The 25,247-nt window shown below is 37.1% G+C and overlaps 1 protein-coding gene across 6 annotated transcripts in view; it reads left to right on the top strand.

Moving 5' to 3' along the window:
- Nucleotides 1-25,247, top strand: part of ROBO2 (roundabout guidance receptor 2) — a 660,838-nt gene that overhangs the window by 628,083 nt on the left and 7,508 nt on the right. For 2 of the 6 annotated variants that reach the window (XM_018053521.1, XM_018053534.1), the window contains exons 23-27: nt 258-518; nt 5,154-5,359; nt 15,000-15,182; nt 17,725-17,898; nt 24,958-25,230. In XM_018053521.1, the coding sequence (XP_017909010.1) occupies nt 258-518; nt 5,154-5,359; nt 15,000-15,182; nt 17,725-17,898; nt 24,958-25,230 (1,097 nt within the window). The remainder of the gene's footprint in view (nt 1-257; nt 519-5,153; nt 5,360-14,999; nt 15,183-17,724; nt 17,899-24,957; nt 25,231-25,247) is intronic. The other 4 variants (XM_018053546.1, XM_005674776.3, XM_018053603.1 and 1 more) reach the window with 4 other exon arrangements.

Genomic DNA, 25,247 nt, shown 5'->3' on the forward strand with positions numbered 1-25,247 from the left:
GGGTAACAATTAGCTAATAAGACCTTTTAAGAATAAATTGAGATTTTGAGATAACAGATGTACTTATGATTAGAAATTAAGATAATGTCTAATGATTTCCTATAGGTGATTTACTATCATAGTGCCAACAACCAGAAATCAGGCAGAAGTAAGCTGAGAGAACATCTCAGATGTTCCTGTGGATGCCATTCAGTGCCCGTGCGCCTGTGTGTGTGTGCCTATGTGTAATGCGTTCGCTTTTTTTCATTTAATTTCAGCTACGACAGTGATAGCTGGTGCCCACCATTACCAGTTCAAACTTATTTACACCAGGGTATGGAGGATGAACTGGAAGAAGATGATGATCGTGTCCCAACACCTCCTGTCCGAGGCGTGGCTTCTTCTCCTGCCATTTCCTTTGGCCAGCAGTCCACGGCAACTCTGACTCCCTCCCCACGGGAAGAGATGCAGCCCATGCTGCAAGCTCACCTGGATGAGTTGACAAGGGCCTATCAGTTTGATATGGCAAAGCAAACATGGTAATTGTCCTTCTTAGTTCAGGGGACCCATGCTCTCAACACACAGATAGGGGAGAAACGTTCTTGAACATTAAATTCACTAGAGAGTCTCAGTGAACTCTGCAGCTGGAGTTAGAAATGCTTTGGTACAACTCCGTAATCATCTCAATAAGGAAATTGACTGAATAAAAGTTAAATAATTTGACCAAAGTCACACAACTGATTAGAGTGAACTGGAGCAAGAATTCAAGATCTGCTGAATTTCAGGCTCAAGTGCTTTTGGCTATGCCAGAATCTTTTCTAATGTACAGTTAGCTTCAATTAGCTTCTTCTTGAACTCACTTCCAGCATCATAATGAAGGTCTCTTTTTAGAGTCTTCAAAGTGCCTATGATTAGTTCTGTATGTGGTTGTGAATATGTAAATGTAAGCTTCTGCAAATCACATATGGTCAGTGTCAGTTATTAAAAGACCTTTTCTGGGTTGAATTAAATGAGACAGAAAAAAATGAACAATATTAGTACAGTAAATGCATCCCTAGAAAGCCCTTAGAATACACTGTGTGAGTATATCTGTTCAGTTACTCAGTCATGTCCGATTCTTTGAGACCCATGGACTGTAGCCCAGCAGCTCTTCTGTCCATGGAATTTTCCAGGCAAGAATACTGGAGTGAGTTGTCTTTTCCTACTCCAGAAGATCTTCCCAACCTAGAGATGGAACCTGTGTCTCCTCTGTCTCCTGCCTTGGCAGGCAGATTCTTTATCACTTGCTCCACCTAGGAAGTCCTTGGAGTAATTAATACCTTACAGATACAAATTCCTTGTTTTCCTAATAGATTCGTAAACTTTCATAAGATATAGATGAGTGTCTACTTATGTATCCTATGAAAATACAAGAATAGTGGATCAACTCTCACAATTCTGTACAATTATTTTTTTCTTACTCTCCATTTTCCCAAATAGTAAAATATGAGTTTGACTCTTGAAAATGAAATCTCAGTGACATCTGATTATCTCAGTGACATACTTCTGATTATGCACACACTCGTTGATTTATGTCCTGTGTTTGCAGTTAAATTTTCACAAAATACCATTAGCTTCTTTTTCGATAGTTTTAGTTACTGAGGTAAGCTGATAATGAGATAAATCTTATTCTCAGGGTTAACTATTTATTTCTAAATATATAACTAAATATACAAAGAGATACTAAAACTCAGAATATCACTTCCAGCTTATTACAAACATAGGTTCTTAGAACCAGAGGTTCTTGAATGTTTTCTCAATCATCAGATGTTTTTTCAAAGGTCAAAGATAATTTACTCCTAGAAAGTATTATTTTACATCAGCCTGCTTTATAAAACACTATTAAAGCTGAAGCCAGCTGCTTTAAGAGCCAAAGAATTTCCTTCAGGTTAATTAAATGAAACCCTGAAGCTTAATCATTTAAAGCACAGATTCTAGCTCAGGGATTGTCAACTCTGCCTGCATTTTGGAATCATCTTGAAAACCTGGATGTATAGCCACCACCCCACATTCTGATTGCTTGGTCTGGCATCTGACTAGTGTCAGCCAAGGTTGGATCACTGCCACTCCTTACTTGCTTCGTGACAACAGGCAACTTGCTTAACACTTCTGTGCTTCAGGCCTCCATTTGTAAATGACAATGATAATTCATAGTAACTGACTCATCCACAAACTGAGAGAGCGGTCCCTCCAAGACCACCCTTACTTCTCACATTATGTACAAGTTGGGAGAGTCCCCAAGATTACCCTCAGGTTTAAGATTTCACTAGCAAGAGCCACAGAACTCACTGAAAACTGTAATTTTCAATGTTATAGTTCATTATAATGAAAAGATATAAATTAAAATCAGCCAAGAGAAGAAATGCATTGGAAAAAGCTAGGAAATTCCAAAGTCCAGTTGGTCCTTTTGGTCCTTTCCCAGTTTACTCATGGAAAGCATAGTGTCCCAGCAACACCGAGTGACAATATGGGTGGAGTATTGTCAACCAGGGAAGTTCACATGAGCCGTGAGTTTCAGAGTCTTTATTGGGGGGTCTGTCTCCCAGATGTGGTTGACTGTCTGCATGGCTGACCCAATTTCTGACCCTTCCTGAAGGTGGGGCTGATATTGTATGACTCCAGGCCCCCATCATAGGTCATATTGTTAGTCTTTCTGGAAGAGGCTCCAGCCTCCAGGTAAACAAGCCATTTTACAGACGGGACATTCTAGAGCTTAGAGATTACCTCTTAGGAGATCAGGGGAGATATTTCAGTTCTCTTTGGGCAAGGTCAAATTCTTTATTTCACATCTTAGTTTTTGGAAGAAGTAGTGAGTTTATCAGAGAAGGCAATGGCACCCCACCCTAGTACTCTTGCCTGGAAAATCCCATGGACGGAGGAGCCTGGTAGGCTGCAGTCCATGGGGTCGCTAAGAGTCAGACACGACTGAGCGACTTCACTTTCACTTTTCACTTTCATGCGTTGGAGAAAGAAATGGCAACCCACTCCAGTGTTCTTGCCTGGAGAATCCCAGGGACGGGGGAGCCTGGTGGGCTACCATCTATAGGGTCGCATAGAGTCGGACACGACTGAAGTGACTTAGCAGCAGCAGCAGCAGTGAGTTTGTACCTGTGTAGTACTTAGTATCTAGCCGCTCCATAGCTGTAACTGTTCAGAGGGCGTGGGTTTTCACCCGAGTTGTTCACTGCTCAGCTATCTCAGATGTCTTTCCACTCTTAGTGAGTGCTCCATAGTCACTTGCTGAAGGAGTAAACAGTTCATCTCCACCTGTCCCAGCTACCCACAGAGCTGACTCTGCTTCTCTCTCTGAGTGTGCTTCCATTCAGTCTAACCATGCCACCAAATGTCACATTGACTCCCCATATGGGAGGTCCAAGGATCTCATGGACAGAAGGTTCCATGTGCTCACACAGCCGCTTACTCTACTGAAATGGCAGTGCCACCATCTGGGCTGCACAGGGACATCACAGGAGGAATATTTTCAAATAATTCTGGGCTTCCCCTCCAAGGATTCTGTTCAAATTGACCCATGAAGTGCACAACGCACTTATAAATATTACATATCCTTAATTGCAGTGGTCCTGAATGCTTTTTTTTTTTGCTATGCCCAGTGGCTTGTGGGATCTTAGCTCCCTGACCAGGGATTGAACTCGGGCCCTCAGCAGTGAAAATGCTGAGTCCAAACTGCTGGAACAGCAAGGACTTGTCACTGGTGGTCTTTTAAGCAATTTGTATCAAAGCCAAAAAAAACAAAGTTGTCTAAACATACGCCATATTCCCTTTTTAATGACAGTAAGGAATAACAGGCTTGCTTTCCTTCAGCATTTTATGGTTTAGAAAAAAAACTCCTAAGTAGTCACAAAACAAGCCAACTGGACTCTAGGGTCCAGCTGTGCATTTTGCTAGTCATGTCAGTTGAAACTTAAGTCGCTTAAATTTGAACTTCACTTTTCTAAATTCTGAAGGAGAGGCGGTAATACAAATTCTGTCTACTTCACAAGGTTAGGATTAGAGTTACCTACTCATTGCAACTGGTTTGTTTGGCACACCTGATGTTCTAAATGCACAGTGCTAAGGTTCCTTGGATGGCATCACCGGCTCGATGCACGTGAGTTTGGGTGAACTCCGGGAGTTGGTGATGGACAGGGAGGCCTGGTGTGCTGCGATTCATAGGGTCGCAAAGAGTCGGACACAGCTGAGCAACTGAACTGAACAGAACTGACCTGAAGGTGCCTTTGAGGTGCCTTCTGCCTTTGAGGTATTTGAGACTTTGATGGGGCTTCCCAGGTGGTACTAGTGGTGAAGAACCTGCCTGCCAATGCAGGAGGCATTAAAGATGCGGGTTCAATCCCTGGGTTGGGAAGATCCCCTAGGGGAGGGCATGACAACACACTCTAGTATTCTTGCCTGGAGAATCCCATGGACAGAGGAGCCTGGCCAGCTACAGTCCACAGGGATGCAGAGAGTCCTCCGGACTAAGAGACTTAACAAACTTCACTGCAGCAGCAGGGTACAACAGATGCAAAAATAAGCGGCCAGGATGCAAAGTAGCCACTCCTCCCCTACACTAGATTAAAGTGGAAACAGCTGCCCCCTGATTCCTGGAAGATCATGCAGGAAGAAAGCCTGGTAGAGCAGGGAATGGGCTGGTTGGAGGGAGAGGGTATTTGCATTAGGTTTTCATGTGATGTCTTGTCTTCATAAGGGTCAGCAGGTGACATGGGTTACACAGCCTTAGTAGAACTTCTACAGGAAACTGGGAACATAATCATGTTCTTTTTGGACCAAAAAAAAAAAAAAATAGATTTAAATAGATATTTGTGACAAATATTCCTGTTCTCCTTTGTGTGATTTATTTGAACAAAAAATGCTGGGACTGTGCTTTTTCTCTGTGTATCATCCCATAAATACCCATAGAAAAATGTGCTGATCTATATTGTTGTTATAGTTTTGGCAAGTCATATACGCATAGCCCATTGTCTCTGCTGAAATGTAAAAACAGCACAGTAAGCTCCAAAATTAGTTAAAGGAAAGTGAGAAGATGAAATGAGTTACCATCGCATGCTGTTTAATTCTAATTACAATTTTGTGGAATGCTAATCCATTCTTTTTTTTCCTTCCCATTTGAATCCCAGGCATGTTCAAAGCAATAATCAACCTCCGCAGCCCCCAGTTCCACCATTAGGTTACATGTCTGGAGCCTTGATTTCCGATTTAGAAACAGATGTTCCAGACGATGATGCTGATGATGAAGAGGAAGCTTTAGAAATCCCCAGACCCCTGCGAGCGCTAGAGCAGACACCTGGATCCAGTACGGACAATCTGGAGAGCTCTGTGACAGGTAACGGGACTGATTTCATAGGAATAACTGACCCATTTGTCACATGAAAAATGCCTCGAAAATCAAATACTTTCTTATGTAAGATTTATTCCACTCCATCTATTTTGGTGACATTTTTAATATGTTAATATTAAACACAAAATTCAAAAAGGATTTGGAAATACTTTTGCTTTGCTGCAGAATGATAAGAAAATTCATGAATTTTAAAAAGCTTTAAAGACATGAAAGAAAACTCAATTATATACAGGGCTTTCATGAAAAGTTCATTCTACTGGGGGACCAAGTCTATTACATGAAAACCTTGACTTTTAGAAATGATATATTTTGTATATCAGGAGCAACATATGAAGAGAATACAATCTTAAGTATTTCACTCTGTAAAATCATTCACTGATGAAAATAAGCAAGTCTTCAGAATAAGCCTCTTTAAGGTTGCACAAGGTATTATTTTTAGAGTAGGGAAGATGGAAAGCAAGATAAACTATAAATTTATGCATTTCATATTGTTGATCCAATAATTGCTGCTCTTCCAAGAAATACAGTTATTTTTGAAGTTTACCCCTTTGCCTTCCTCTGGCCTCCTTCACCAAGTGTAAGGCTGCAATTGGTATTCCCCTAGGATGATCCCAGGATTGCATCCTATTTCCAAGGATGTAAATTTATCAAGTTGTATTGAAAAACACCGTAAATCCTAGTGTTTTCACAGTGACTATAGTGAAAAGTAAAAGTTCGGTCCTTTTAGTCAAGTAAGTATCCATTCTTTGATACACACACACAGGGAGGGCCCTTTTACCTGGCTATAAAAACGTACCTGCTACAAATGTTTGCCTCTGTATATCATTGGGTTCTTCAGTAAACTTACCCATTTCTGTATTTACTTTCATGACACCATTCATTCTAGGAGGCCTTTTACCACAGTTCCATTTAATTCATTTTTATTCCAACAGCTTCTTAATTCGCACTGATTTTACACTGCATGTTACAGTTCAGAAAAACTGGTGGGAACTACTTTATGACAGTGATGAAGAAGCATGGGTACCTACATGTTTTCCCTACATGACTTGCTGAATTACACAATGTAATGCACAAGCCTCCACTTTTCAGGTTTTCGTTTTTACCTGAGGGCTGTCTGCTTGCCGAGCTAATTAAGATTTAAGAACTCCTGTGATTTGAAATCCAGATCCAGCTGAAGGTGGCAGAGCAAAAGTTTAAATCGTTGAATGCAGAGAGCTAACTTATTAGTGCAATATTATGTTAAGCCCCTTTGCCTGAATTTCTAGCATAATCTCCTTCAGGGTAAAATTCTGCATATTTTTGCATATCTCAGTAATGATACTGAACTCTTCTCAGTTAGGAATGCAGTAAAAAAATGCAATGATAAAAGTCAGCCATAGCCTATGTACTTCTTGTATTAAATATTATAATGTCAAAGTGGATAAATATATCTATAAGTCAAGAGAATGACATTTTGAACTTTCACATGCTCACCTACTAATATGTTTCACTATTCAATGTGACTGTGGTTAAAAACAATCTGAATTTCTCCTTGAAGCTAGTATAACATTCATTTCAAATGAAGCTTTAATTGCTAAGAAAAACTTTTATTTTCCTACTTGAAGTCACTGTTTAATTACTACCACATGTTAAACCCTCAGTGTGTTTAGATATGTATTCATGATAAATTTATCCTATGAATAATGTTTCTCCTTAGTAAAAGAAGTTGCACTCTACCCCAAAGAAGCCAAGTATGAACTCTTTTCTTTCCTTTTTCTGGCTTTACAATAACTATGTGGGGAAGGTATGATCAAAGATTTCATCTGCTCTCTAACATGAAAGTGTAATTTAAGTAAATACGTTAAAAATAAAAGTAAATTTTAAAAAAATGATGTGTGTGTACCGAAGAGTGTGTGTGTCTGAAAATATAGGTAGGGTGAATATGTGTAATATGTCTAGTGTGTGTGTGTGTCTATGTAGGAGTGTGTATATGAGCATAAGTAGGATTGTGAGTATAGCAGAGCATGTGTATACACATATATGTGTACATGGGGATGGCCCTGAGATGGATGTATGTACGGACCAAATGCTGTAGAAATCATCACGCTAATGACTATTGCTCTAACATGTTTATGTTTTCTTCAGACACTCAAGGCTAGCTTAATGGTGCTAAATGAGGTAGGCAATAAAACAGAAACTATTTCCATTGGGTTTTTATGTTTTTAACATGGTAAGTGCCCACAGAGAGGATTCTGATTTTACCATCAGTCACTTTGAGTTCTAAATTTCTGTGTGGTGTGAGTAAATCATTTCTTTCATCTGAATTCTCTATTTTCATTTTCATAAGCATAATGACCATTTTTTTGTGAATTAGAACTAACAGTTATGTTCCAATCTTTAACTGTTAAAGCCAACGGAAATGAAAGTTCAATGATAACACAGAGATGGGCTACTAATTAGCCTATATGTAAAATTATTTAGAATTTCACTTCTGAAACATGTTATATTCCAACAGCTGCCACATTAAGGAACATCAGTGGTTAGCCAGGCACGGAGCCTGTGTTTGCAAAGAAATAGGTATATTATTTTCAGATATTTTCTTAACAATGAATTTATGAGGGACTTTAAAAAGTTTGAAATAATGGTTCATGAATGGAAAAAGCTAAGAAGAGAGGAAAATATCAGTAATTCTATAGCTCATAATTTTGGTGTCTTAGTCTGGTTGGTTTGTTATAACAAAATATCATAGACTAGATGGCTTAAACAGCAAATATTGGAAAGCTGGGAAGTCCAAGATCAAGATACAGGCAGGCTGGGTTTCTGGCCTGAGCCCTTTTCCTACAGGAAGCCATCTTCTCGCTATGTCCTCACATGGCAGGAGAGCTTGCTAAGATCCCTAGTCATACCATGATGACCTCACCCTGATGACCTCATCTAAACTTAAATATCTCCCAAAGGCTCCACCTCAAAATACCATAACATTATGGGTTAAAGCTTCAACATGAATTTTAGGGGGATGTTATCATTCAGTTCATAATACTCAGGAATGGAAAATATATTTGAAAATCTGTTATTTACTTATTTCCACAGCAAATATTTATTGAAAATCTATTCCTTTCAACTGCTTGGCTAGAAATTTAGGTTTGATAATAATAGTAATAATAGCAACCTGCACATATACAGCCCTTAGTATGTGCAGGGCACTCTTCTAAACAGTTGGCGGTTTTTGGTATGAGTGACTTTGTGAGCTAAGAAACTTTCTTACATTTTTAAAGGATTTTAAGTAAACAAGAAAAAAACATATGAGGAAGACAGCAAAGCCTAAAATATTTAGTATCTAGGACATGACCGAGAGACTAATACTTGACTTGAGCACCTTATAGAAACTTCCCAGGTGGCACTAGTGGTAAGGAACCTGCCTGCCAATGCAAGAGATGTAAAAGACATGGGTTCGATCCCTGGGTCAGGAAGATGCCCTGGAGGAGGGCATGGCAATCCACTCAGTATTCTTGCCTGGAGAAACCCATGGACAGAGGAGCCTGGCAGGCTGCAGATTATAAGGTTGTACAGAGTCAGACATGACTGAAGCAACTTAGCATTCACATACACCTTGTAGAAAAAGTTCACTGATCCCTGTTCTAAGGTTTTAACATATATTAACTCATTTAATTGTCAAAACTCTTTATTTATTCTCACTTTATAGACAAGGAAATTGAGGCACAGAGGGGTTTAAAGACTTTTTTAAGCTCACCCACCTGATAAATGGCAGAAAAATATTCAAAATCAATCAGCTTTACTCTAAAGACAAATTATCATGATCTCTCCTCTGAAAATGCTCAACTTTTTTCCTAATCTTTGGATTTAGCATATTTAAGAAGAAAATTATTTCCTGGTCTCCTCTCTCCCTTTCTATGCATGTATACATATATGAATAAATATATATTTATACAAATCCAGCATATTATTTTATATCTGGAAACAATTTTTACCCCCTATAAACTTAAGATCAAAAATTACAGTTTTTAGATGTAGCTTTTATTATTTGTTTTTCTCACATTTAGTTCTGTATTCAGTTATACTGACTCATGCTAACAAAATTCAACTCTATCCCCACTTTTTGTAGGGAATCACATTTTTATTATTTTCATTTAACTTGTACTTTCAGTTTAAACCTATTTGGTTTTAGTAAAGTAGAAAAATGTTTTGATTACAGCACATCACACTCTTGCCTAGAAAGTAAACATACAGGATTGTTTCAGTCTTCAGGAATATGCTTGTACTATTTCTGTCTAAATGCCAAACCCACCGCTTTGGGGTAGCAGGATAGGAGAAGCCTTTAATACACATTTTTGGATTTTTACTTCCATGGTGGGAGTCAAGGGTGAGTGTTCCCTGTATTTAATGACTCTACCACAGGAATAAAGAAACAGAAGACAATAAGAGAGAGAGCAGGAGAAAAATGTCCTGAATGTGAAGCCAACATTCTAACTGCTTCAGTGATCACAAAAATAAGAGTGAGAGTGAGTACTATAATGTGACTGAAATAAAACTTTCCTTAACTGCTGGACCCTACATAAATAACATGGTCAAAAGGAAATCAGGGCTCTGTATTTACTGTATTTTATGTTGTTAGAGATTTTTGCTGCAAGTCTCAAAGCAGATTATTTTGAAAACAATAAAATCTGGCAGCCCCACCACCTTACTCAGTCACACAGCTTTTAAAGAGCCGGCCACTTAAAAGCATGACCTGATGCTTTGCTTTTGTTGCAAAAACTTAAGGGACATATTTTCACAATAGGGAAATTTCAGAGGCAATGCTAAAAATCATTAAATAACTTTCTTAGACATTCTCCACAGCTCTGATGTAGTTAAAAAGAAACTAAATACAGACTTCAAAAATTAACAGATAAAAGAGGAATATCATATATTCCACTTTTATCTGAGTAGATCAAATGAGCAGATGTCATAGGTCCCAAGGAAGAGATATTTTTAATTTCTTATTTTGCTTTCTGTCTATATTACACATTCCTTTATCTGAGGAATGTAGGTGAATTATTGCATTATTCAATACATTTGAGTGAAAGAGCTTCTAAATATTAGACATGTTTTTCTACATCCAGACAGAGGTCAATATTTGGATTGATGTGTTCAAAGACACTCAGAGCTGAAGATTGTGTTTAATAGATAGATAGATCGTACTAAATAGAAAGAATTCATGGATTAAATATTTCCTAAAAAAAAAAGGGGGGACAGCCAGTTTTTATATCTCATAAAAATGGTAATGCAACAATTAGCAGGGTCATATTATAAAGCATACACTTTACTCTAGCTTAATGGGTCTAAGGATAAGCATCTATCAGCAAGGAAGGATTTAGCATAAAATGACATGTAAATGAATTGATGACTGATCATGAATTAATTTTAGTGCTGAAGATGTAATGGAGACCCAGCAAGATGCCACTCTATCATGGTATTTTACTGCTCAGTAACATTTGAGCAACAACTTAATGTCCTATCGGCAGTTCTTCTTTAACAGCTTGAATAAATTTGAGGGGTTTTTTGGCTTTCAGCAATTTTGAAACCTGAGAAATTTGGAAAGATGGAAGATGTAAACACAAATAAATCTGGCTATGTGACACAGATTCATTTTTCACTAGATGTTTAAACATGTATTGATTATGTTTGGGGCTATCACATGTCAAATTGGTATGGATCGCTTGTAATTTGTGAAGAATCTCTACCTTAGCTCTTTTACCTAGTGTTGGTTTCAATTTTCATGGTTATATTTGCATTTATGAAAGAAAACCAATTGTAACAACAGCTTACTTTTCTCTCTGTTTTCTTTTTTGTCTGCCCAGGCTCTTTGTTGCAATGTGTGGACTTTTACTAGTAAAAATGGCTTTCTTTTCTTATAATCATTGTCTTTTTTTTTTTTTGGTAATAGTTTACATAAATCCTCAGATAATCTTTGCTATTTAAATCTAAAGAAAGAATGGTAGCGACAGAGAGGTGAAATTAGTAATCATTAAATTTTAACAATTTTACAATAGGGAGAGAATTCAATATATGTTATATACTTTTTTATTCATAATATATTGCCAATTTTCTTTCAAAATATTTGCAACAATGTACCCATTCATATATCATGGGTATATACGTATATATGTATGTATCATATATACTCCATATCTCAAATAGAGAGGATGGCTTGTCAAAGATAAAAACAGAGGAACAAAGAGAGACAGAAAAAATTTTCATCTGTTTATTTGTTTGCTTCTTGCCCTCCATTTTGAAGGCAAACTCAACTATACTAAGCTGAGGGCACTTGCGCCTTTTTAGTTTGGGGTGATGAGGTTTCCTGTTGTCCCTCATGGGTAAATCAAATTTGTATGTGGAAATCTTCATATGAAGGACTAATTACATCACTTTTTCCTCATTGTCCAAGTAATCAACAAGAGTTGGCTGACCTTATACTTCTTATTTAATAAATTTTCTAGGAGTTACTGTATGTTCTTGCTGTAACTAAAATACGGCCAAGGCTAGGAAATTACACATGGAATAAAGTCACATATGAATTTATACTGAATAGTAAAACTATGGAAGACATTTAATTCAGTATGCAAATACTTATTGAATGTGCAGTGTCTCTGTACATGAGGTATTAAAATGCATAACAAGTAGTTCCTGATCTCCAGAGTTCCATTGTCTGGAAGAGAAAACATATATGCAACAAATTCTAGTTTATAGTGTGTGTTCATTTGCTCAGTCATGTCTGACTCTTTGCCACCCCATTTCCTCTGTCCAAGGAATTTTCCAGGCAAGAATACTGGAGTGGGTTGCCATTTCCTACTCCAGGGGAATCTTCCTGACCCAGGGATCGAACCTGATTGTCTTGCATCTCCTACTTTGGCAGGCAAACTCTTTGCCACTGCACCACCTGGGAAGCCCAGTTGGTAGAGATATAATCAAAAGTGGGGTCTGGCTTGCCACTCAAAAAGCCAGTAAAAAGACAGGTTGGTGGAAAGGAAGGTTTGCTTTGTTTTGACTGGCATGGCAGGGTTGGGGAAGAGGAATGTGGTCCAAAGGCACCTGTCCAGTGCCCACCACTGATAATCAGTGGGCAAGACCTTTTATAGGCTGTGGAAGGGGGCAACATGCAGAAACAGCATGTATTGATTGTTTTACAAACAGTTACGTTTCAGTTCCAGGGTCAGTTGGTTCCCATTTCTTGAGGCCAGTTCTTAGAATTGTGGCAGCTTGTGTCCTCGCTACAGCCTGGTCATCGGGGATTATAGATTCTGGGGGTTCAGAATCTATAAGACAGCTCACAGGGTATGACTCAGGATGTTATCTATAGCCCTTGAGAAGAACTAAAAGTCCTTGAATATGCTTAATGACTAAACTATTATTATTTGAGCTCCTTTGTCTGTTTTCCTTTGTTTTTGCATTTTCTCATTTCTCTGATTAATCTTAACCTATGACTAAAGTTTTTCCACAGACAAAAGGCAGGCAGAGAACATGGGGGACAAGGACCAAAGGGTCTGCTCTATTTCAGAGATATGATATGCTGTTGTATACACACTGTTTAAAGAACACAGGAGGTAAAGAGATTGAGTCTCTTAGGACAGGGTTGAAGATGAAATCGAATCAGGGTGGTAAAAGAGATGATTTGGACTTCAACGTTTGGCGGTGGGCGCTAGAGTTAGTAGCAGTCTAGAGATGTGTCAAAGGAATGAGAGGAAGCGGGAGAGGTAATGAGGCTCAGGCTTTTAGAGGGATAGGACTGGAAAGGTAGGCTGCGCTAGGTATTGACGGATCTCAAATACCTCAGTTGGTGTTTAACTGTATTGGCAAACTAAGTAAGGCTTTGAATGGAGAAACAGAATTATGTGATTAATGTTTCAGAAAAAAATAATTCATACAACAATGAGGAAGGTAGAAGGGACCAGAAGGAAATCAGGAATGAAACTGGAGGTATAGAAAAGGAGATGGTTGTTTGGAGAGTGAGTTTCAGTTAGTTGGCACAGATTTATTTGCAGATATTCAGCAGACATTCAGAAATACTGAAAATATGACATAGGAAGGACCAGGACTGAGGTTTTCTATGTTTTGAAATTTTCCTCAGTTCTAGGGTTTCATGTTCTTTTGTGATCACTGGTTGAATCACTTTGATTTGTTATCTACTCTAGCATTATATTGCAAAGTTGATTGCATCATTTCCCCTTTCAGTTTAGGCTGTTGGTCCTTGACTTGTGATTATTAACTCAGAAACAGTTCCCTCAGAGGAGGCTCTGTTGCTGGTGTTATCTTGGCTTCCTTGCGATAGCCTGTGTCTAGGGAATTTGTTTGGAAAGGAAAAAGTGCATATCCATGCTTTTGGCAAATAGAATCAAAACTCTATCTTTCTCTGCTACACTTAACACCCTTTTAACTTCTCTGATCCTTCTAACCCCTCTGGTTTCTGCTTTCTGTGTCATGAAAGTGCATGAACCCATGTTATTGCATCCTGGCACCTCAGCTAAAGGTACAAAGACTTTATCATGGCAACATTATACTGTTGTCTCTTAACTGTTAGAGGAAAGGGGGAAAAATATCAATGGCACTTAAATGCCATAGTCTTACTCTCTCTTATGTGACTATGTATTTGGTTTATTTATAAATATTAACTAAGTTAATATTAGTTAATTATAGTTAACTAATGTTAATTGTACATCAACTGAAATATTGTAATATTAATTGTATTAAGCAATTGAGTACGGTCTCAGTGTGCTTTGATCTAAAAAAAGGATACAAGTGTAAATGACTTGCTAAAATTAAGAAAAAGTATCATTTCTCAGTAGCATCTTGTTTTGCAACTCTTTACACATAAAGCTGTGATTCTTTCCCTCTGTTGCCATTTTGCACTTTGTAGAAAAATCCATATTAATATCAGTGGTTTTTTTAATAATGTTTAATTTTCTAAAATAAAGATTAGTATTAAACAGAAAACTAGAGTTCTTCAAGTAATTGAAAAACAAATCATACTGAGCTTTGAAAATAATACAACTTTACAAAAAATATTTTGTTATATTCTATTTGTTCTGATATTATTTATGCATTTTTATTATTAGTTTTTATTATTCCCTGAGTAATCAATTTTTTATTTTAAAATCTTAAAATAATTCTAGCCCTTCTGCAGTAAGCAAGTGTACATTTCACTAAAATTATCACTAGTCTACATTAAATTCAAAATATATTCACACTATTTGTTCAGCTGAGTTCTTGATAAGTTAACTTTAAATATGCTATGCTTTATTTCAATAAAAGTATTATTCTTTGAATTCTAGGCCTTAGAATATACATAGCAATTCTCTTTTAGAAAATAATTGTGTAGCAATTTGAAAAACATCAGAATGGAGTCATAGGAAACGTCTTATTCAGGGGTTGCAAACAGATACAGGTTTTAAGTGAGCTTAATTCTTCTGTACTAGAAATGTTTAAAACATGGGTGATGTTTGCGCATGGCTGAAGAAATCTGGATGAAAACAGGTTTACCTCAAGGAAGAGTGAGGAGTGGAGGAATCCTACTTGTTCATTAGTATAGTGTGTACAAGCCAATGAGCTGTTCAATATCTACAACTCACTAGACAACTACATTTGTTTTTAGGTTCAATGGTAAATGGATGGGGCTCTGCATCTGATGAGGATCGTAGCTTTTCTAGTCATAGATCTAGTGTAGGTAGTTCCTCAGATGGTTCCATCTTTGCCAGCGGCAGTTTTGCACAAGCACTGGTGGCAGCAGCAGATAAAGCTGGTTTTAGGCTGGATGGAACCAGCCTTACAAGAACAGGTTGGTAGACTCTGAGTCAACACTCTTTGCATGAGAGAATCTTTTCCTTGAACCATGAGCTATTGATCTCCTGTTCTTTCTCCTCATTGCGTCTGACTGCAGGGCTTTCTTTAATCTGCATGGACACAGTCTGAATGCTCAGTTATTACCAGAACTCTCTTCCGAGACTCCCCTTGCAGAGCCAAGAATAAGCTCCTACTCACCACCTTCCAGGGCTTCCCTGATAGCTCAGTTGGTAAAGAATCCCCCTGCAATGCAGGAGACCCTTGTTCGATTACTGGATCGGGAAGATCCCCTGGAGAAGGGATAGGCTACCCACTCCAGTATTCTTGGGCTTCCCTTGTGGCTCCGCTGGTAAAGAATCCTCCTGCAATGTGGGAAACCTGGATTCGATCCCTGGATTGGGAAGATCCCCTGGAAAGGCTACCCACTCCAGTATTCTGGCCTGGAGAATTCCATGGACTCTATAGTCCATGGGGTCACAAAGAGTAGGACACAACTTTCACTTTCACTGCCTTCCATCATTCATTCCCCTTTCCCTTCTAAGCTCTACTGATTAACTGGAATCTGCTTCCTTCTTCTATTACAGCCAAGCTGCAACTAAGATTGCCATTAAATTTTCAATAACTCACACTTTGCAAAATTCTCACACAATCAATAATGTACCCAGTGATTAACATTGTTCAGCTTTTATCTCCATTACTTTCCTTTGCCCCATTTCTTTCTGCAAATGCATTTTCTGGGAAGGCTTTCTCAGCATGGGGGGAATGGGTCTGAGGCTGTCAGTCTAACAGTTCAAATGGCTGATGGTCTTAGTGTTGTTTGGCTGTTAAGATTTTAATCCAATAATTTATCATTTGTTTTAAAGGATGCTAATTAAAAATACACCCACTGCATTTGCCAGTTGAATAAAATGCTGATTACTTGTATATTGTTCTGTAGCACAATTTAATTTGGGTTTCTGAAAATAATAATAATAATAATATAAAAGACCAATTATGTGATTTTCCAGGTTTTTTATTATTAACTCAAAAATAAATATGTGATTCACTGTATTAATAGATCAGTAATTTTGTAATCATTTGTTTTACTGAACGAAATAGCTTTGGCATGATCCTATTATTAATACATGACTGTGTACATCTTAAATGCACATAGCAGAAAACTCTGGTATAAGAATTAAACTGAGCTACCTTACAAAACAAACTAATGAGATGCTACATGCATTTTTGAAATCTTAATAGTATTCAAATAGTAAGGTAAAGATAAATGACTTTGACCCTTCACTGAACTCTCAGGTTATAAAAATGAGTCTTGGGAACTTTCTTTGAATTATACCAGCATATAACATTATACTATCTCTTTTGAGTATGCACTAGGTATCTACAAAGTAAGGAAGATTCCCCAGGCATTGCAGAGGTTTATTTTTCATATAGCATCTGAACTAAAATATGTTGTACTATAACAGTTATTTGAGTTTTCTTGCTTTATAAGGCCTAAGTTAGAAACTTTATGTTGCCTGAGTGCTTTTTGTGGCATAGCTATAAGCAGAGCAGTAAGAAAGTGAGAGGAAACTAATAAATTAGAAGGCATAAGTACATTTCTTGCATGTATGCTAATAGCTAATAAAACATTAAGCAGTATCATGTCACATTGACTTAAAGTGTAACTATATACAATAATTTTGAATGAAATGAAAACATGTACAAGAAAATAAATATATGTACATAAACCTTCTCAGGCCATAATAAACATAATATTAAACCCATAAGATGTTGAAAATTTATTAGTTAACCTTTTGCCAGAATATATTTCCCGACATATTACACTAAGCTACAAGAAAAAGACATAACACATTTCATTTTTCAATAAAAATTTGCAGTCTGCTCGGATAGAGTACATTCATCAGAAAACACCTATTGCACTTTGGTGATTTTACAAGGTGATTTTAAACTGCTATTTATCCTATACTATACACTAATGTTATTGAGTTTCTGCTAAAAGAAGTAGAATTCATTGTGTATGTGTATGGGTGGTAAGGTCAATTTAATATATGTGTCTGAGCAGACCTTTCATGTACAATTTAAAATGTAATTACTACAGGAAATTTTTCTGTGCTCAAAGAAAGTTCGTAAGATTCCAAGGGTGAAATTTGATTAAACAAAAGAGTACATAATTCATTTCAGAAAAAGCTTTCTTAATTTTAAGAAGTAAAAGCTGCACAAATTTGCATATATCTATGAAAATGTCACCAAGATTGCCAAGGTTAAATAAAAACATAATCAAGGAATATTGATTGGTGGTGGACTTGTTTCATATTCATTTGTTTACATTTTTCAGTGGGTAGTATATTGGTTATAAAAACTGGACCAAAAAAATGCAAGAGGGCGTATTTTTTTCTATGGAGATGGACCAGTATTTTGTATCTTGAAATGACATCTCCAGGCAGCTTTAGAAGTTAGTGTTAGAGCAGAAATACAAGACAGAATCAGTGCCTTCTAATAACATTCTCTATATCTCGTTCCCTTTGTTTTCTTTCTAGGTAAAGCCTTTACCTCCTCTCAAAGACCTCGACCAACCAGCCCATTTTCTACTGACAGTAACACCAGTGCAGCCCTGAGTCAAAGTCAGAGGCCTCGGCCCACTAAAAAACACAAGGGCGGGCGAGTGGACCCACAACCAGCATTGCCTCACCGAAGGGAAGCAATGACAGACGGTAGGTTTGTTTTCTTCTCTCTGGTCTCCTAACTGAAGAGCCATATTCTGTGAAGTCATTAATTTAGCTTAAAGACACGAAGGTAGGTCAGGTATCACCTTGATATGTGACCAGGCTGAACACCTGGCAGTGTGGTCTTGTTTCAATAAAACACCCCCTTTTCTTTAACAATCTGGATTTATTCCTAATTATCCAACCCCAAGAAATATATGCCATGCTGCTTGACGATGTTGATTTTTCTGCTTTTCTGGCAGTTTTCCCTTAGTTTTCCCTTAGTTTTCCCTTTTCTGGCAGTTTTCTCCAACGACCATTCCTTTTTAAGATTGAGGAAGAAAACAGAAGTAGCACGTGCAGTCGCCATGTTGTCGAATCGTTTTTGAAGCTGAATTAAGATATCTTAGATGGTATTTAACTTTTGAAAAAGACTGTGGCTTCCAGTTTATGAATTTTTAAATTTCATGGATTTGGGGGGTAAAAATATGTTATAGACCATCTGGTTGATGGGTCAGTAAACTTCTTCTGAGAAGTCCAGATAGTAAATATGTTTGGCTTTAGCCAAGCCAAACAATCTCTATCAAGACTACTTAACACTACCATTGTAGTGTCTGTGCAGCTATAGAAAAAAGCAAATGAATGGATATAACTGATTTCCAATAAAACTTCATTGACAAAACAATGGCTTACTTTGGCCCATAGCTTGCTGATTTATTTCAATTTTTTCAATTATATACAGCCTCCAATCTTTGAGTATTTGCTTAAATACTGCTAGTTTCAGGAAACAAAATGTTATTTTTCAATAATGAATAGTTCATCAACTCTGTTGTCAACTTAATTATTATATGTTTAAATATAGGGAAAAAAGTATTTATACTGAAGTTTTATCCTAAGGAATATGTAAAATAATATATGTAAAGAGCCCAGTATAATGTCAGACCCAAAGGTAAATTTCTTCCAACTTCTCTACACCATCTCCGCTAAGCACACAAACTTTTTCCTGAGATAGCACTACCAAACATCAAAAGAATGAACCTAGCCAGGCTGCACATTAGAACCATCTGGGGAACTCTTAAAATACACCCTGGAGATTCTGATTTAATTTTTCTGGGGTGAAAACCAGTCATGAATATTTTTAAAGCTCCACTGGAAAAACTAATATGCAGCTAGCTTTGAGAAGCTGTAACTGAGTTCTTGGCACTCATCTCAGTCTCTTAGGCTTAGCATTATAGGACAGGATGAGGCTTCCTTGGAAAGGAAGTATTTGCTCTTTGTTGGTTTGAGGGTAGGTCTTTAGCTGGCAGTCTCCACTGTGCTTTCTCTTGTCATTTTATAATGCTAAGAAGACTTTAAATGCCCAAAATAACTTGTCTAAAAGCCTTCGGGTTTACTTATCTTTCCTGCTTCCTTTGTTTTCATTGGAAAGTGTTTCTGTGGAATACAAGGGCAAGGGTACAATCAAGATTTTGATTCTCCATAAGTGGATATCCTGTGGTGAGCAAAAATGTGTGCCACCTCTTTTCTGTCCCCAAATGATCTGAAGATTAGTTGAGCACTTGAAGCAGTCTATAGTGTTGATCTTATTCCTTCTAAATACAAAGGACTACTCACTGATGTTCTATTACAAATCTCAGCATTAATAATTTTGTATGATTTTCCTGCTATGAATGTCATGAAGAGAGGGAAATATCCAGGGACTATGTGGGTTTTTTGTGGCTTTTCCAAAATGTTTGAAGATCATATCCAGAATATGTGGAAGATATAAAGTATAAATCAATAAAATAGCTCTTTTCTTTCTCCTTAAAACATTTTCCTTGCAAGCTTTTTTCAGAATATCTAGTTAAAGTAAGCTACCTCCTAGTTTAAAGCATGATTGATACATTGCTTATATTTCTAAAAAACAAATAGGTTCCTAAACTTTCAAATTTACTAGCATTCCAAAAAAGATTTTGGATTATGTATCATTAATAGATACATTCTGAAAGTACTGATATTGCAAAGCATATTTTGGCTTATATGTTTGATCCAAAGACATTTTAGGTATGATAAAGATTTATTTTGGATCGCACTGTACAGGTTATCTTTAAGAATACTGTTATTTTACCACAGATGTTTATGCCATAGTTTTTATATGGTATGGATCCATGCATTAGTAATAAGTTCATATGATTTTGTATGTAAAATCAAACTGTTCTTTTGGGGAAGTTTAGTAGCACTTAGTGTATAGATCTTTTACAGTAAAAAATTTTGCATTATAGATTTTACAACAGTATTTATGAATAGATTAATCAGGGTAAATATTGATGGCTGCTGTACCAAACAGCTTCTGTTCCCCTCAGTGGCTTAGCATGGTAAGAGTTTATTTCTCACAAACACAGTGATTTATAAAGGTCAGGTGGCTCTCCTGGAAGTTGTAGTGTAAAGATGTTTGCTTCTTAAATATTGATACCCCGTTGGTTTCTGAGTGAGGGAAGACAGAACATAAGTGATTATCTGGAATGTTCTATGGAGTCAGTGACTCAGATGGTAAAGAATCTGCCTGCAATGTATGAGACCCAGGTTTGAATGCTAGGTTGGGAAGATCCCCTGGAGAAGGAACTAGCAACCCACTCCAGTATTCTTGCTTGGAGAATCCCATGGACAGAGGAACCTGGTGGACCATGGGGTTGCAAAGAGTTGGGCACAAGTGAGCGACTAGATGAGATGATGGCTAGTCCCGCAGGTGGTACATTCATTCCTTCATGGACAAGAACTCTGTTACATGGCATCAAACTAACTACTGGAGCAGGAATATTAGTATTGTAGGCAGTATCAGTCTCTGTTTCAAAGACTATGCAAAAACCCACACACATACTAAGAAATGTTCTTTCCCCTTGGGTAAAGTCTCACCTAAGCAGGCACTGTTCAGTGCAAATCATCTATTCTATTTGCATAAGCCAAAGAATATTCTTTAAAGCAAATATGTTGACCAATGCTGAACAAAGGAGGCAAGAGAGGTAGTTCTCTGACAGCCCTTTTTCCCTAAATCATCACCTTCCAGCCTGTCCTTCCCTCATCCTAATGTCTCTTCAGAGAAAGGGCTCTTTGCCAGCTCTGCCATGGAATAACTTTGACCTTTGAGCAAATTAGTCATTATTCTGTTCATTAATCTATTCATTCATAAATCTGTTCATTCAAATATTTATTAAGCTCCTACCAAATGACAGGCACAGTGGGAACTATACAGACAAAATCCCCCGGCCTCCTGTAGCTTACATTCTAGTGAGAGAAGATAGATAAAGACCAATATATATATAAAAGTGAAAAATAAAGGTATACAAGATGGTGGTTTCATGGAGAAAATAAAACGTAGGAAGGAAGTTGAGAAATATAGACATGCAGATGTTTTGTTTTGTTTTTTTTTTTAATTTTTTAATTTTTTTTTAAATTTTAAAATCTTTAATTCTTACATGCGTTCCCAAACATGAACCCCCCTCCCACCTCCCTCCCCACAACATCTCTCTGGGTCATCCCCATGCACCTGCCCCAAGCAAGCTGCACCCTACGTCAGACATGGACTGGCAATTCAATTCTTACATGACAGTATACATGTTAGAATTCCCATTCTCCCAAATCATCCCACCCTCTCCCTCTCCCTCTGAGTCCAAAAGTCCGTTATACACATCTGTGTCTTTTTTCCTGTCTTGCATACAGGGTCGTCATTGCCATCTTCCTAAATTCCATATATATGTGTTAGTATACTGTATTGGTGTTTTTCTTTCTGGCTTACTTCACTCTGTATAATTGGCTCCAGTTTCATCCATCTCATCAGAACTGATTCAAATGAATTCTTTTTAACGGCTGAGTAATACTCCATTGTGTATATGTACCACAGCTTTCTTATCCATTCATCTGCTGATGGACATCTAGGTTGTTTCCATGTCCTGGCTATTATAAACAGTGCTGCGATGAACATTGGGGTACATTCCATAGACTGTACAGATAAGATTCAACACTTTTAGTGAGAAAGACATGCAGATGTTTTTAATGTAGAGTGCTCAGGGGAGGCCTTACCAAGAAGATGACATTTGAGAAAAGATTGGAAGATTACAAGAGAAAGAACAATGCTTGTATCTGAGGAAAAGTCATTCCGGGAAATGAGAACAGCGAGTAGAATCCTGAAGTATTTAATTAAAACGAAGAGGAACAGTGTGACTGAAGTGGTGTGCGTGCTCAGTCATTCAGTCGTGTCTGTGACCCCATGGACTGTAGCTGAAGCAGAGAGGGCAACAAAATGAGTGTGAAGTCAGACAAGTAAGTGAGGACCATTTTTCTGAAGACCCTATAAGCCTCTGTAAGGACATTGGCTCTTTACTTTGAGAAAACAGTAATGGTGTGTGCACATGTGTATGTCTGAGAGAGAGAGACAGAGTGTGTGTGCATAAGGCAGGGGAGTTACAGATTTTCCTTATGTTTTTATTAAAAAACAAATCATTCTGGATGCTATGTTGAGATAGCCTGAATGTGATTCTGTGTGGAATCACACAGAAACTATATAAGTAATGTAGGGAATAGGTGGTTGAGATCCATGCCAAGCTAGAATCAGTGAAAGCAAAGAGAAAAGTTGAATTCTGAATATGGAGGCAGAGCCCACAGGTTAATGAAATTAGTAAAAGTATAAAGCAGGGAAGCCAAAGATTACTCCAGTCTTATGCCAGCTTGTAGTAATTGAGATGAGGAACATTAGGGAGGAAACATTTTGTACAGGAAGTTCTAGAGCCCAGTTTCTAGAAATTTGAGATGTGAAATTTGAGATGCTTACTAAACATCAAAGCCAAACTCTCCAACATGGATTTACTTAAGATGAATCTGGGTTCTTGGAAGGAGACACCCAGGCTAGAGATATTTTGATGTCTTTATGCCTATTTTTCTTACCTAAAAAAGAGTATCATGATGACACACATATCACTGGACTGTTGTGCCTGACAATTGCAAATTCTCAGCAGGACAGCAAGAGTCTCTTTGGTGAATTGATTTAGTTGAAATGAATCAACAGAGAAATGAATAATTAATTTAATTTAAGTAAACATATTTGATTACATTCTTTCATTTTTTCCACAGCCATTCTTAATCTCATCTTTTTTTCCAGTTTGTTCATTTCAGTGTGCTTTCAATGTTCTTTTATCTTAGACTATACAAACTCCAAGGATATTACTTAATTATGTAGCCATATAATTTCAGGTTAAATTAAATAGTAATCAGAATTTTAGCTAGCATAAGCAGATGCCATTTTGGCCATTTTAAAAATTAAGCTGCTCTGATGGAGAATGAAAATCAATGACAAAGATATGTTATTTTAGAAGCAAATGTAATAATTTCTCCCCAACTGGCAGTCTTAAGTCCAATAATGCAAGTAAAATAATTAATTTGCATTTATAATAATACAAACTGAAGGAAATCAGTATTGAGTATAGAGGAAGCACCAAACTCATTGGTGAATTATTCAACAAACAGATCTCTCAATATTGGATTAGCTTTTCATTTTGGAAGAAATGTTCCAATTGCAACTCTGTTCTCCCAGATAGAAACCAAGTTCCCTTCAATAATTAGTAATTCATAATCTAACAAGATGATGTACATAAGAACTGGGAATGCTACGCCAATGTAGGAACTCCCCAGGTAAATCCTGAGGAGATTTTCATTGTCAGTTCGGTGAAGGTCAATATTAGTTTGCTCATAAAGGAGAATATGAAGCTTCTTAAGAAAGTCTTTTAAAGGAGGGACTTAGCCTCCTTAAAGAAACTGTCTTGTGTACACAAGAAATTTATACCTTCTCCTTTGTAATTTCATGAACAATATTATTAGAAACAAGTGCACCATTGCTAAGATGGCATGGAAAATAATTATCTATGTTATATGCATTATTCTCTATTAATGATACAAGTATGCATATTGTCCATGATAATTGATCTTGGTGAACAAAAATATAGCTGTTGATACTCTAAGGATGAACAAAGAAGTTTACAACAACATTCCAGAAAAATGAGGAGGAAATAATCCAAAGGAATGTTAGAATGTTTGGAAGATCTCAAAATCTTCAGCAAAATAATATTAGTATAGGACTAGTATAACAGTATACATTATATAATAGAACTATAATACTTAAAGAAATATGAAAAAAGCGACTATGATTTCACAATTGAAGACATTTAAACTATAAAAATGCCATGGTCTAACAAGCTAATAAGAGAAAAATGAAAAATTAGCTAGGTATTTGAACTTTTAATTTTTTCATATATTTAATGTAAAGAGCTTTTATGAAAAATGATTTATTCCACTACATCTCAGTTTTTCATGATGCATTGCCTTCTCTAGCACCATGAAGCATATTCTATCTAAAATTTAAACATTGGTTATTACTTATTAAAATTAATACATTGGAAGATTATAATATATTAGTTGTAACTCATTAGCTAACTCATGAAACGAACAGCTAGAATTGGTTGTCAGGCAGAAAGTTAATTGCATTTAATAAATGTTAGCTTAGCACTTTGACTGTTGCTGAATGTGCCACATACACGAATAAGAGCAGTCATATGCTTGTATGATACAGCATACAGTTCTTAATTTCCCGAGGGCAACATTTCCTAGGGAGATTGACAGGGCAGCTTTTATTCTTCCCAGGGTCTTTTATTAACACAGCTGCCAGAATTTCTAGTTGTTTTGTGTCCTAGTATTCTACTTTAGGGAGGTGGCAGTGGAGAATGGATTAAAGATGGAGAAATCATAAACTGTCCTTTACACCTTGAACATCAGCCTCCATGTGCAATTGAAAACACTCACCATGCACAATAGTTGGAGAAAATTGGTTGATTTTATTTCAAAGGCACTGTGATCAAAAGATAGCAAAGAGATCAATAATATCCATTTCAGATATAAATAACTGACCTTTCCTCTCCAAAATTTATTTTGTATGGGTGATACCTTTAGGAGGGCGACGTTTTTTTTTTTCTTCTTCTTGAATTAAAACCTGTATTTTTTTTTATTACATTTTAGTTTATTCTAAACATTATTCAAAATTTTTAGATCTTCCACCACCACCAGATCCCCCTCCAGGTCAGGGTTTAAGGCAGCAGATAGGCTCGAGCCAGCATGCTGGTAACGTGGAAAATTCAACAGAGAGAAAAGGAAGCTCTCTGGAGAGACAGCAAGCAGCCAACTTAGAAGACACAAAGAGCTCTTTGGATTGTCCAGCTAAAACGTCCCTAGAGTGGCAGCGACAAACCCAGGAATGGATAAACTCCACTGAACGCCCAGAAGACATACGGAAAGCCCTCCACAAACAAGGTGTCGGACCAGGTGTGTTCTGCACAGTC

The sequence above is a fragment of the Capra hircus genome, chromosome 1, assembly GCF_001704415.2.
Source record: "Capra hircus breed San Clemente chromosome 1, ASM170441v1, whole genome shotgun sequence".
NCBI lineage: Eukaryota > Metazoa > Chordata > Mammalia > Artiodactyla > Bovidae > Capra > Capra hircus.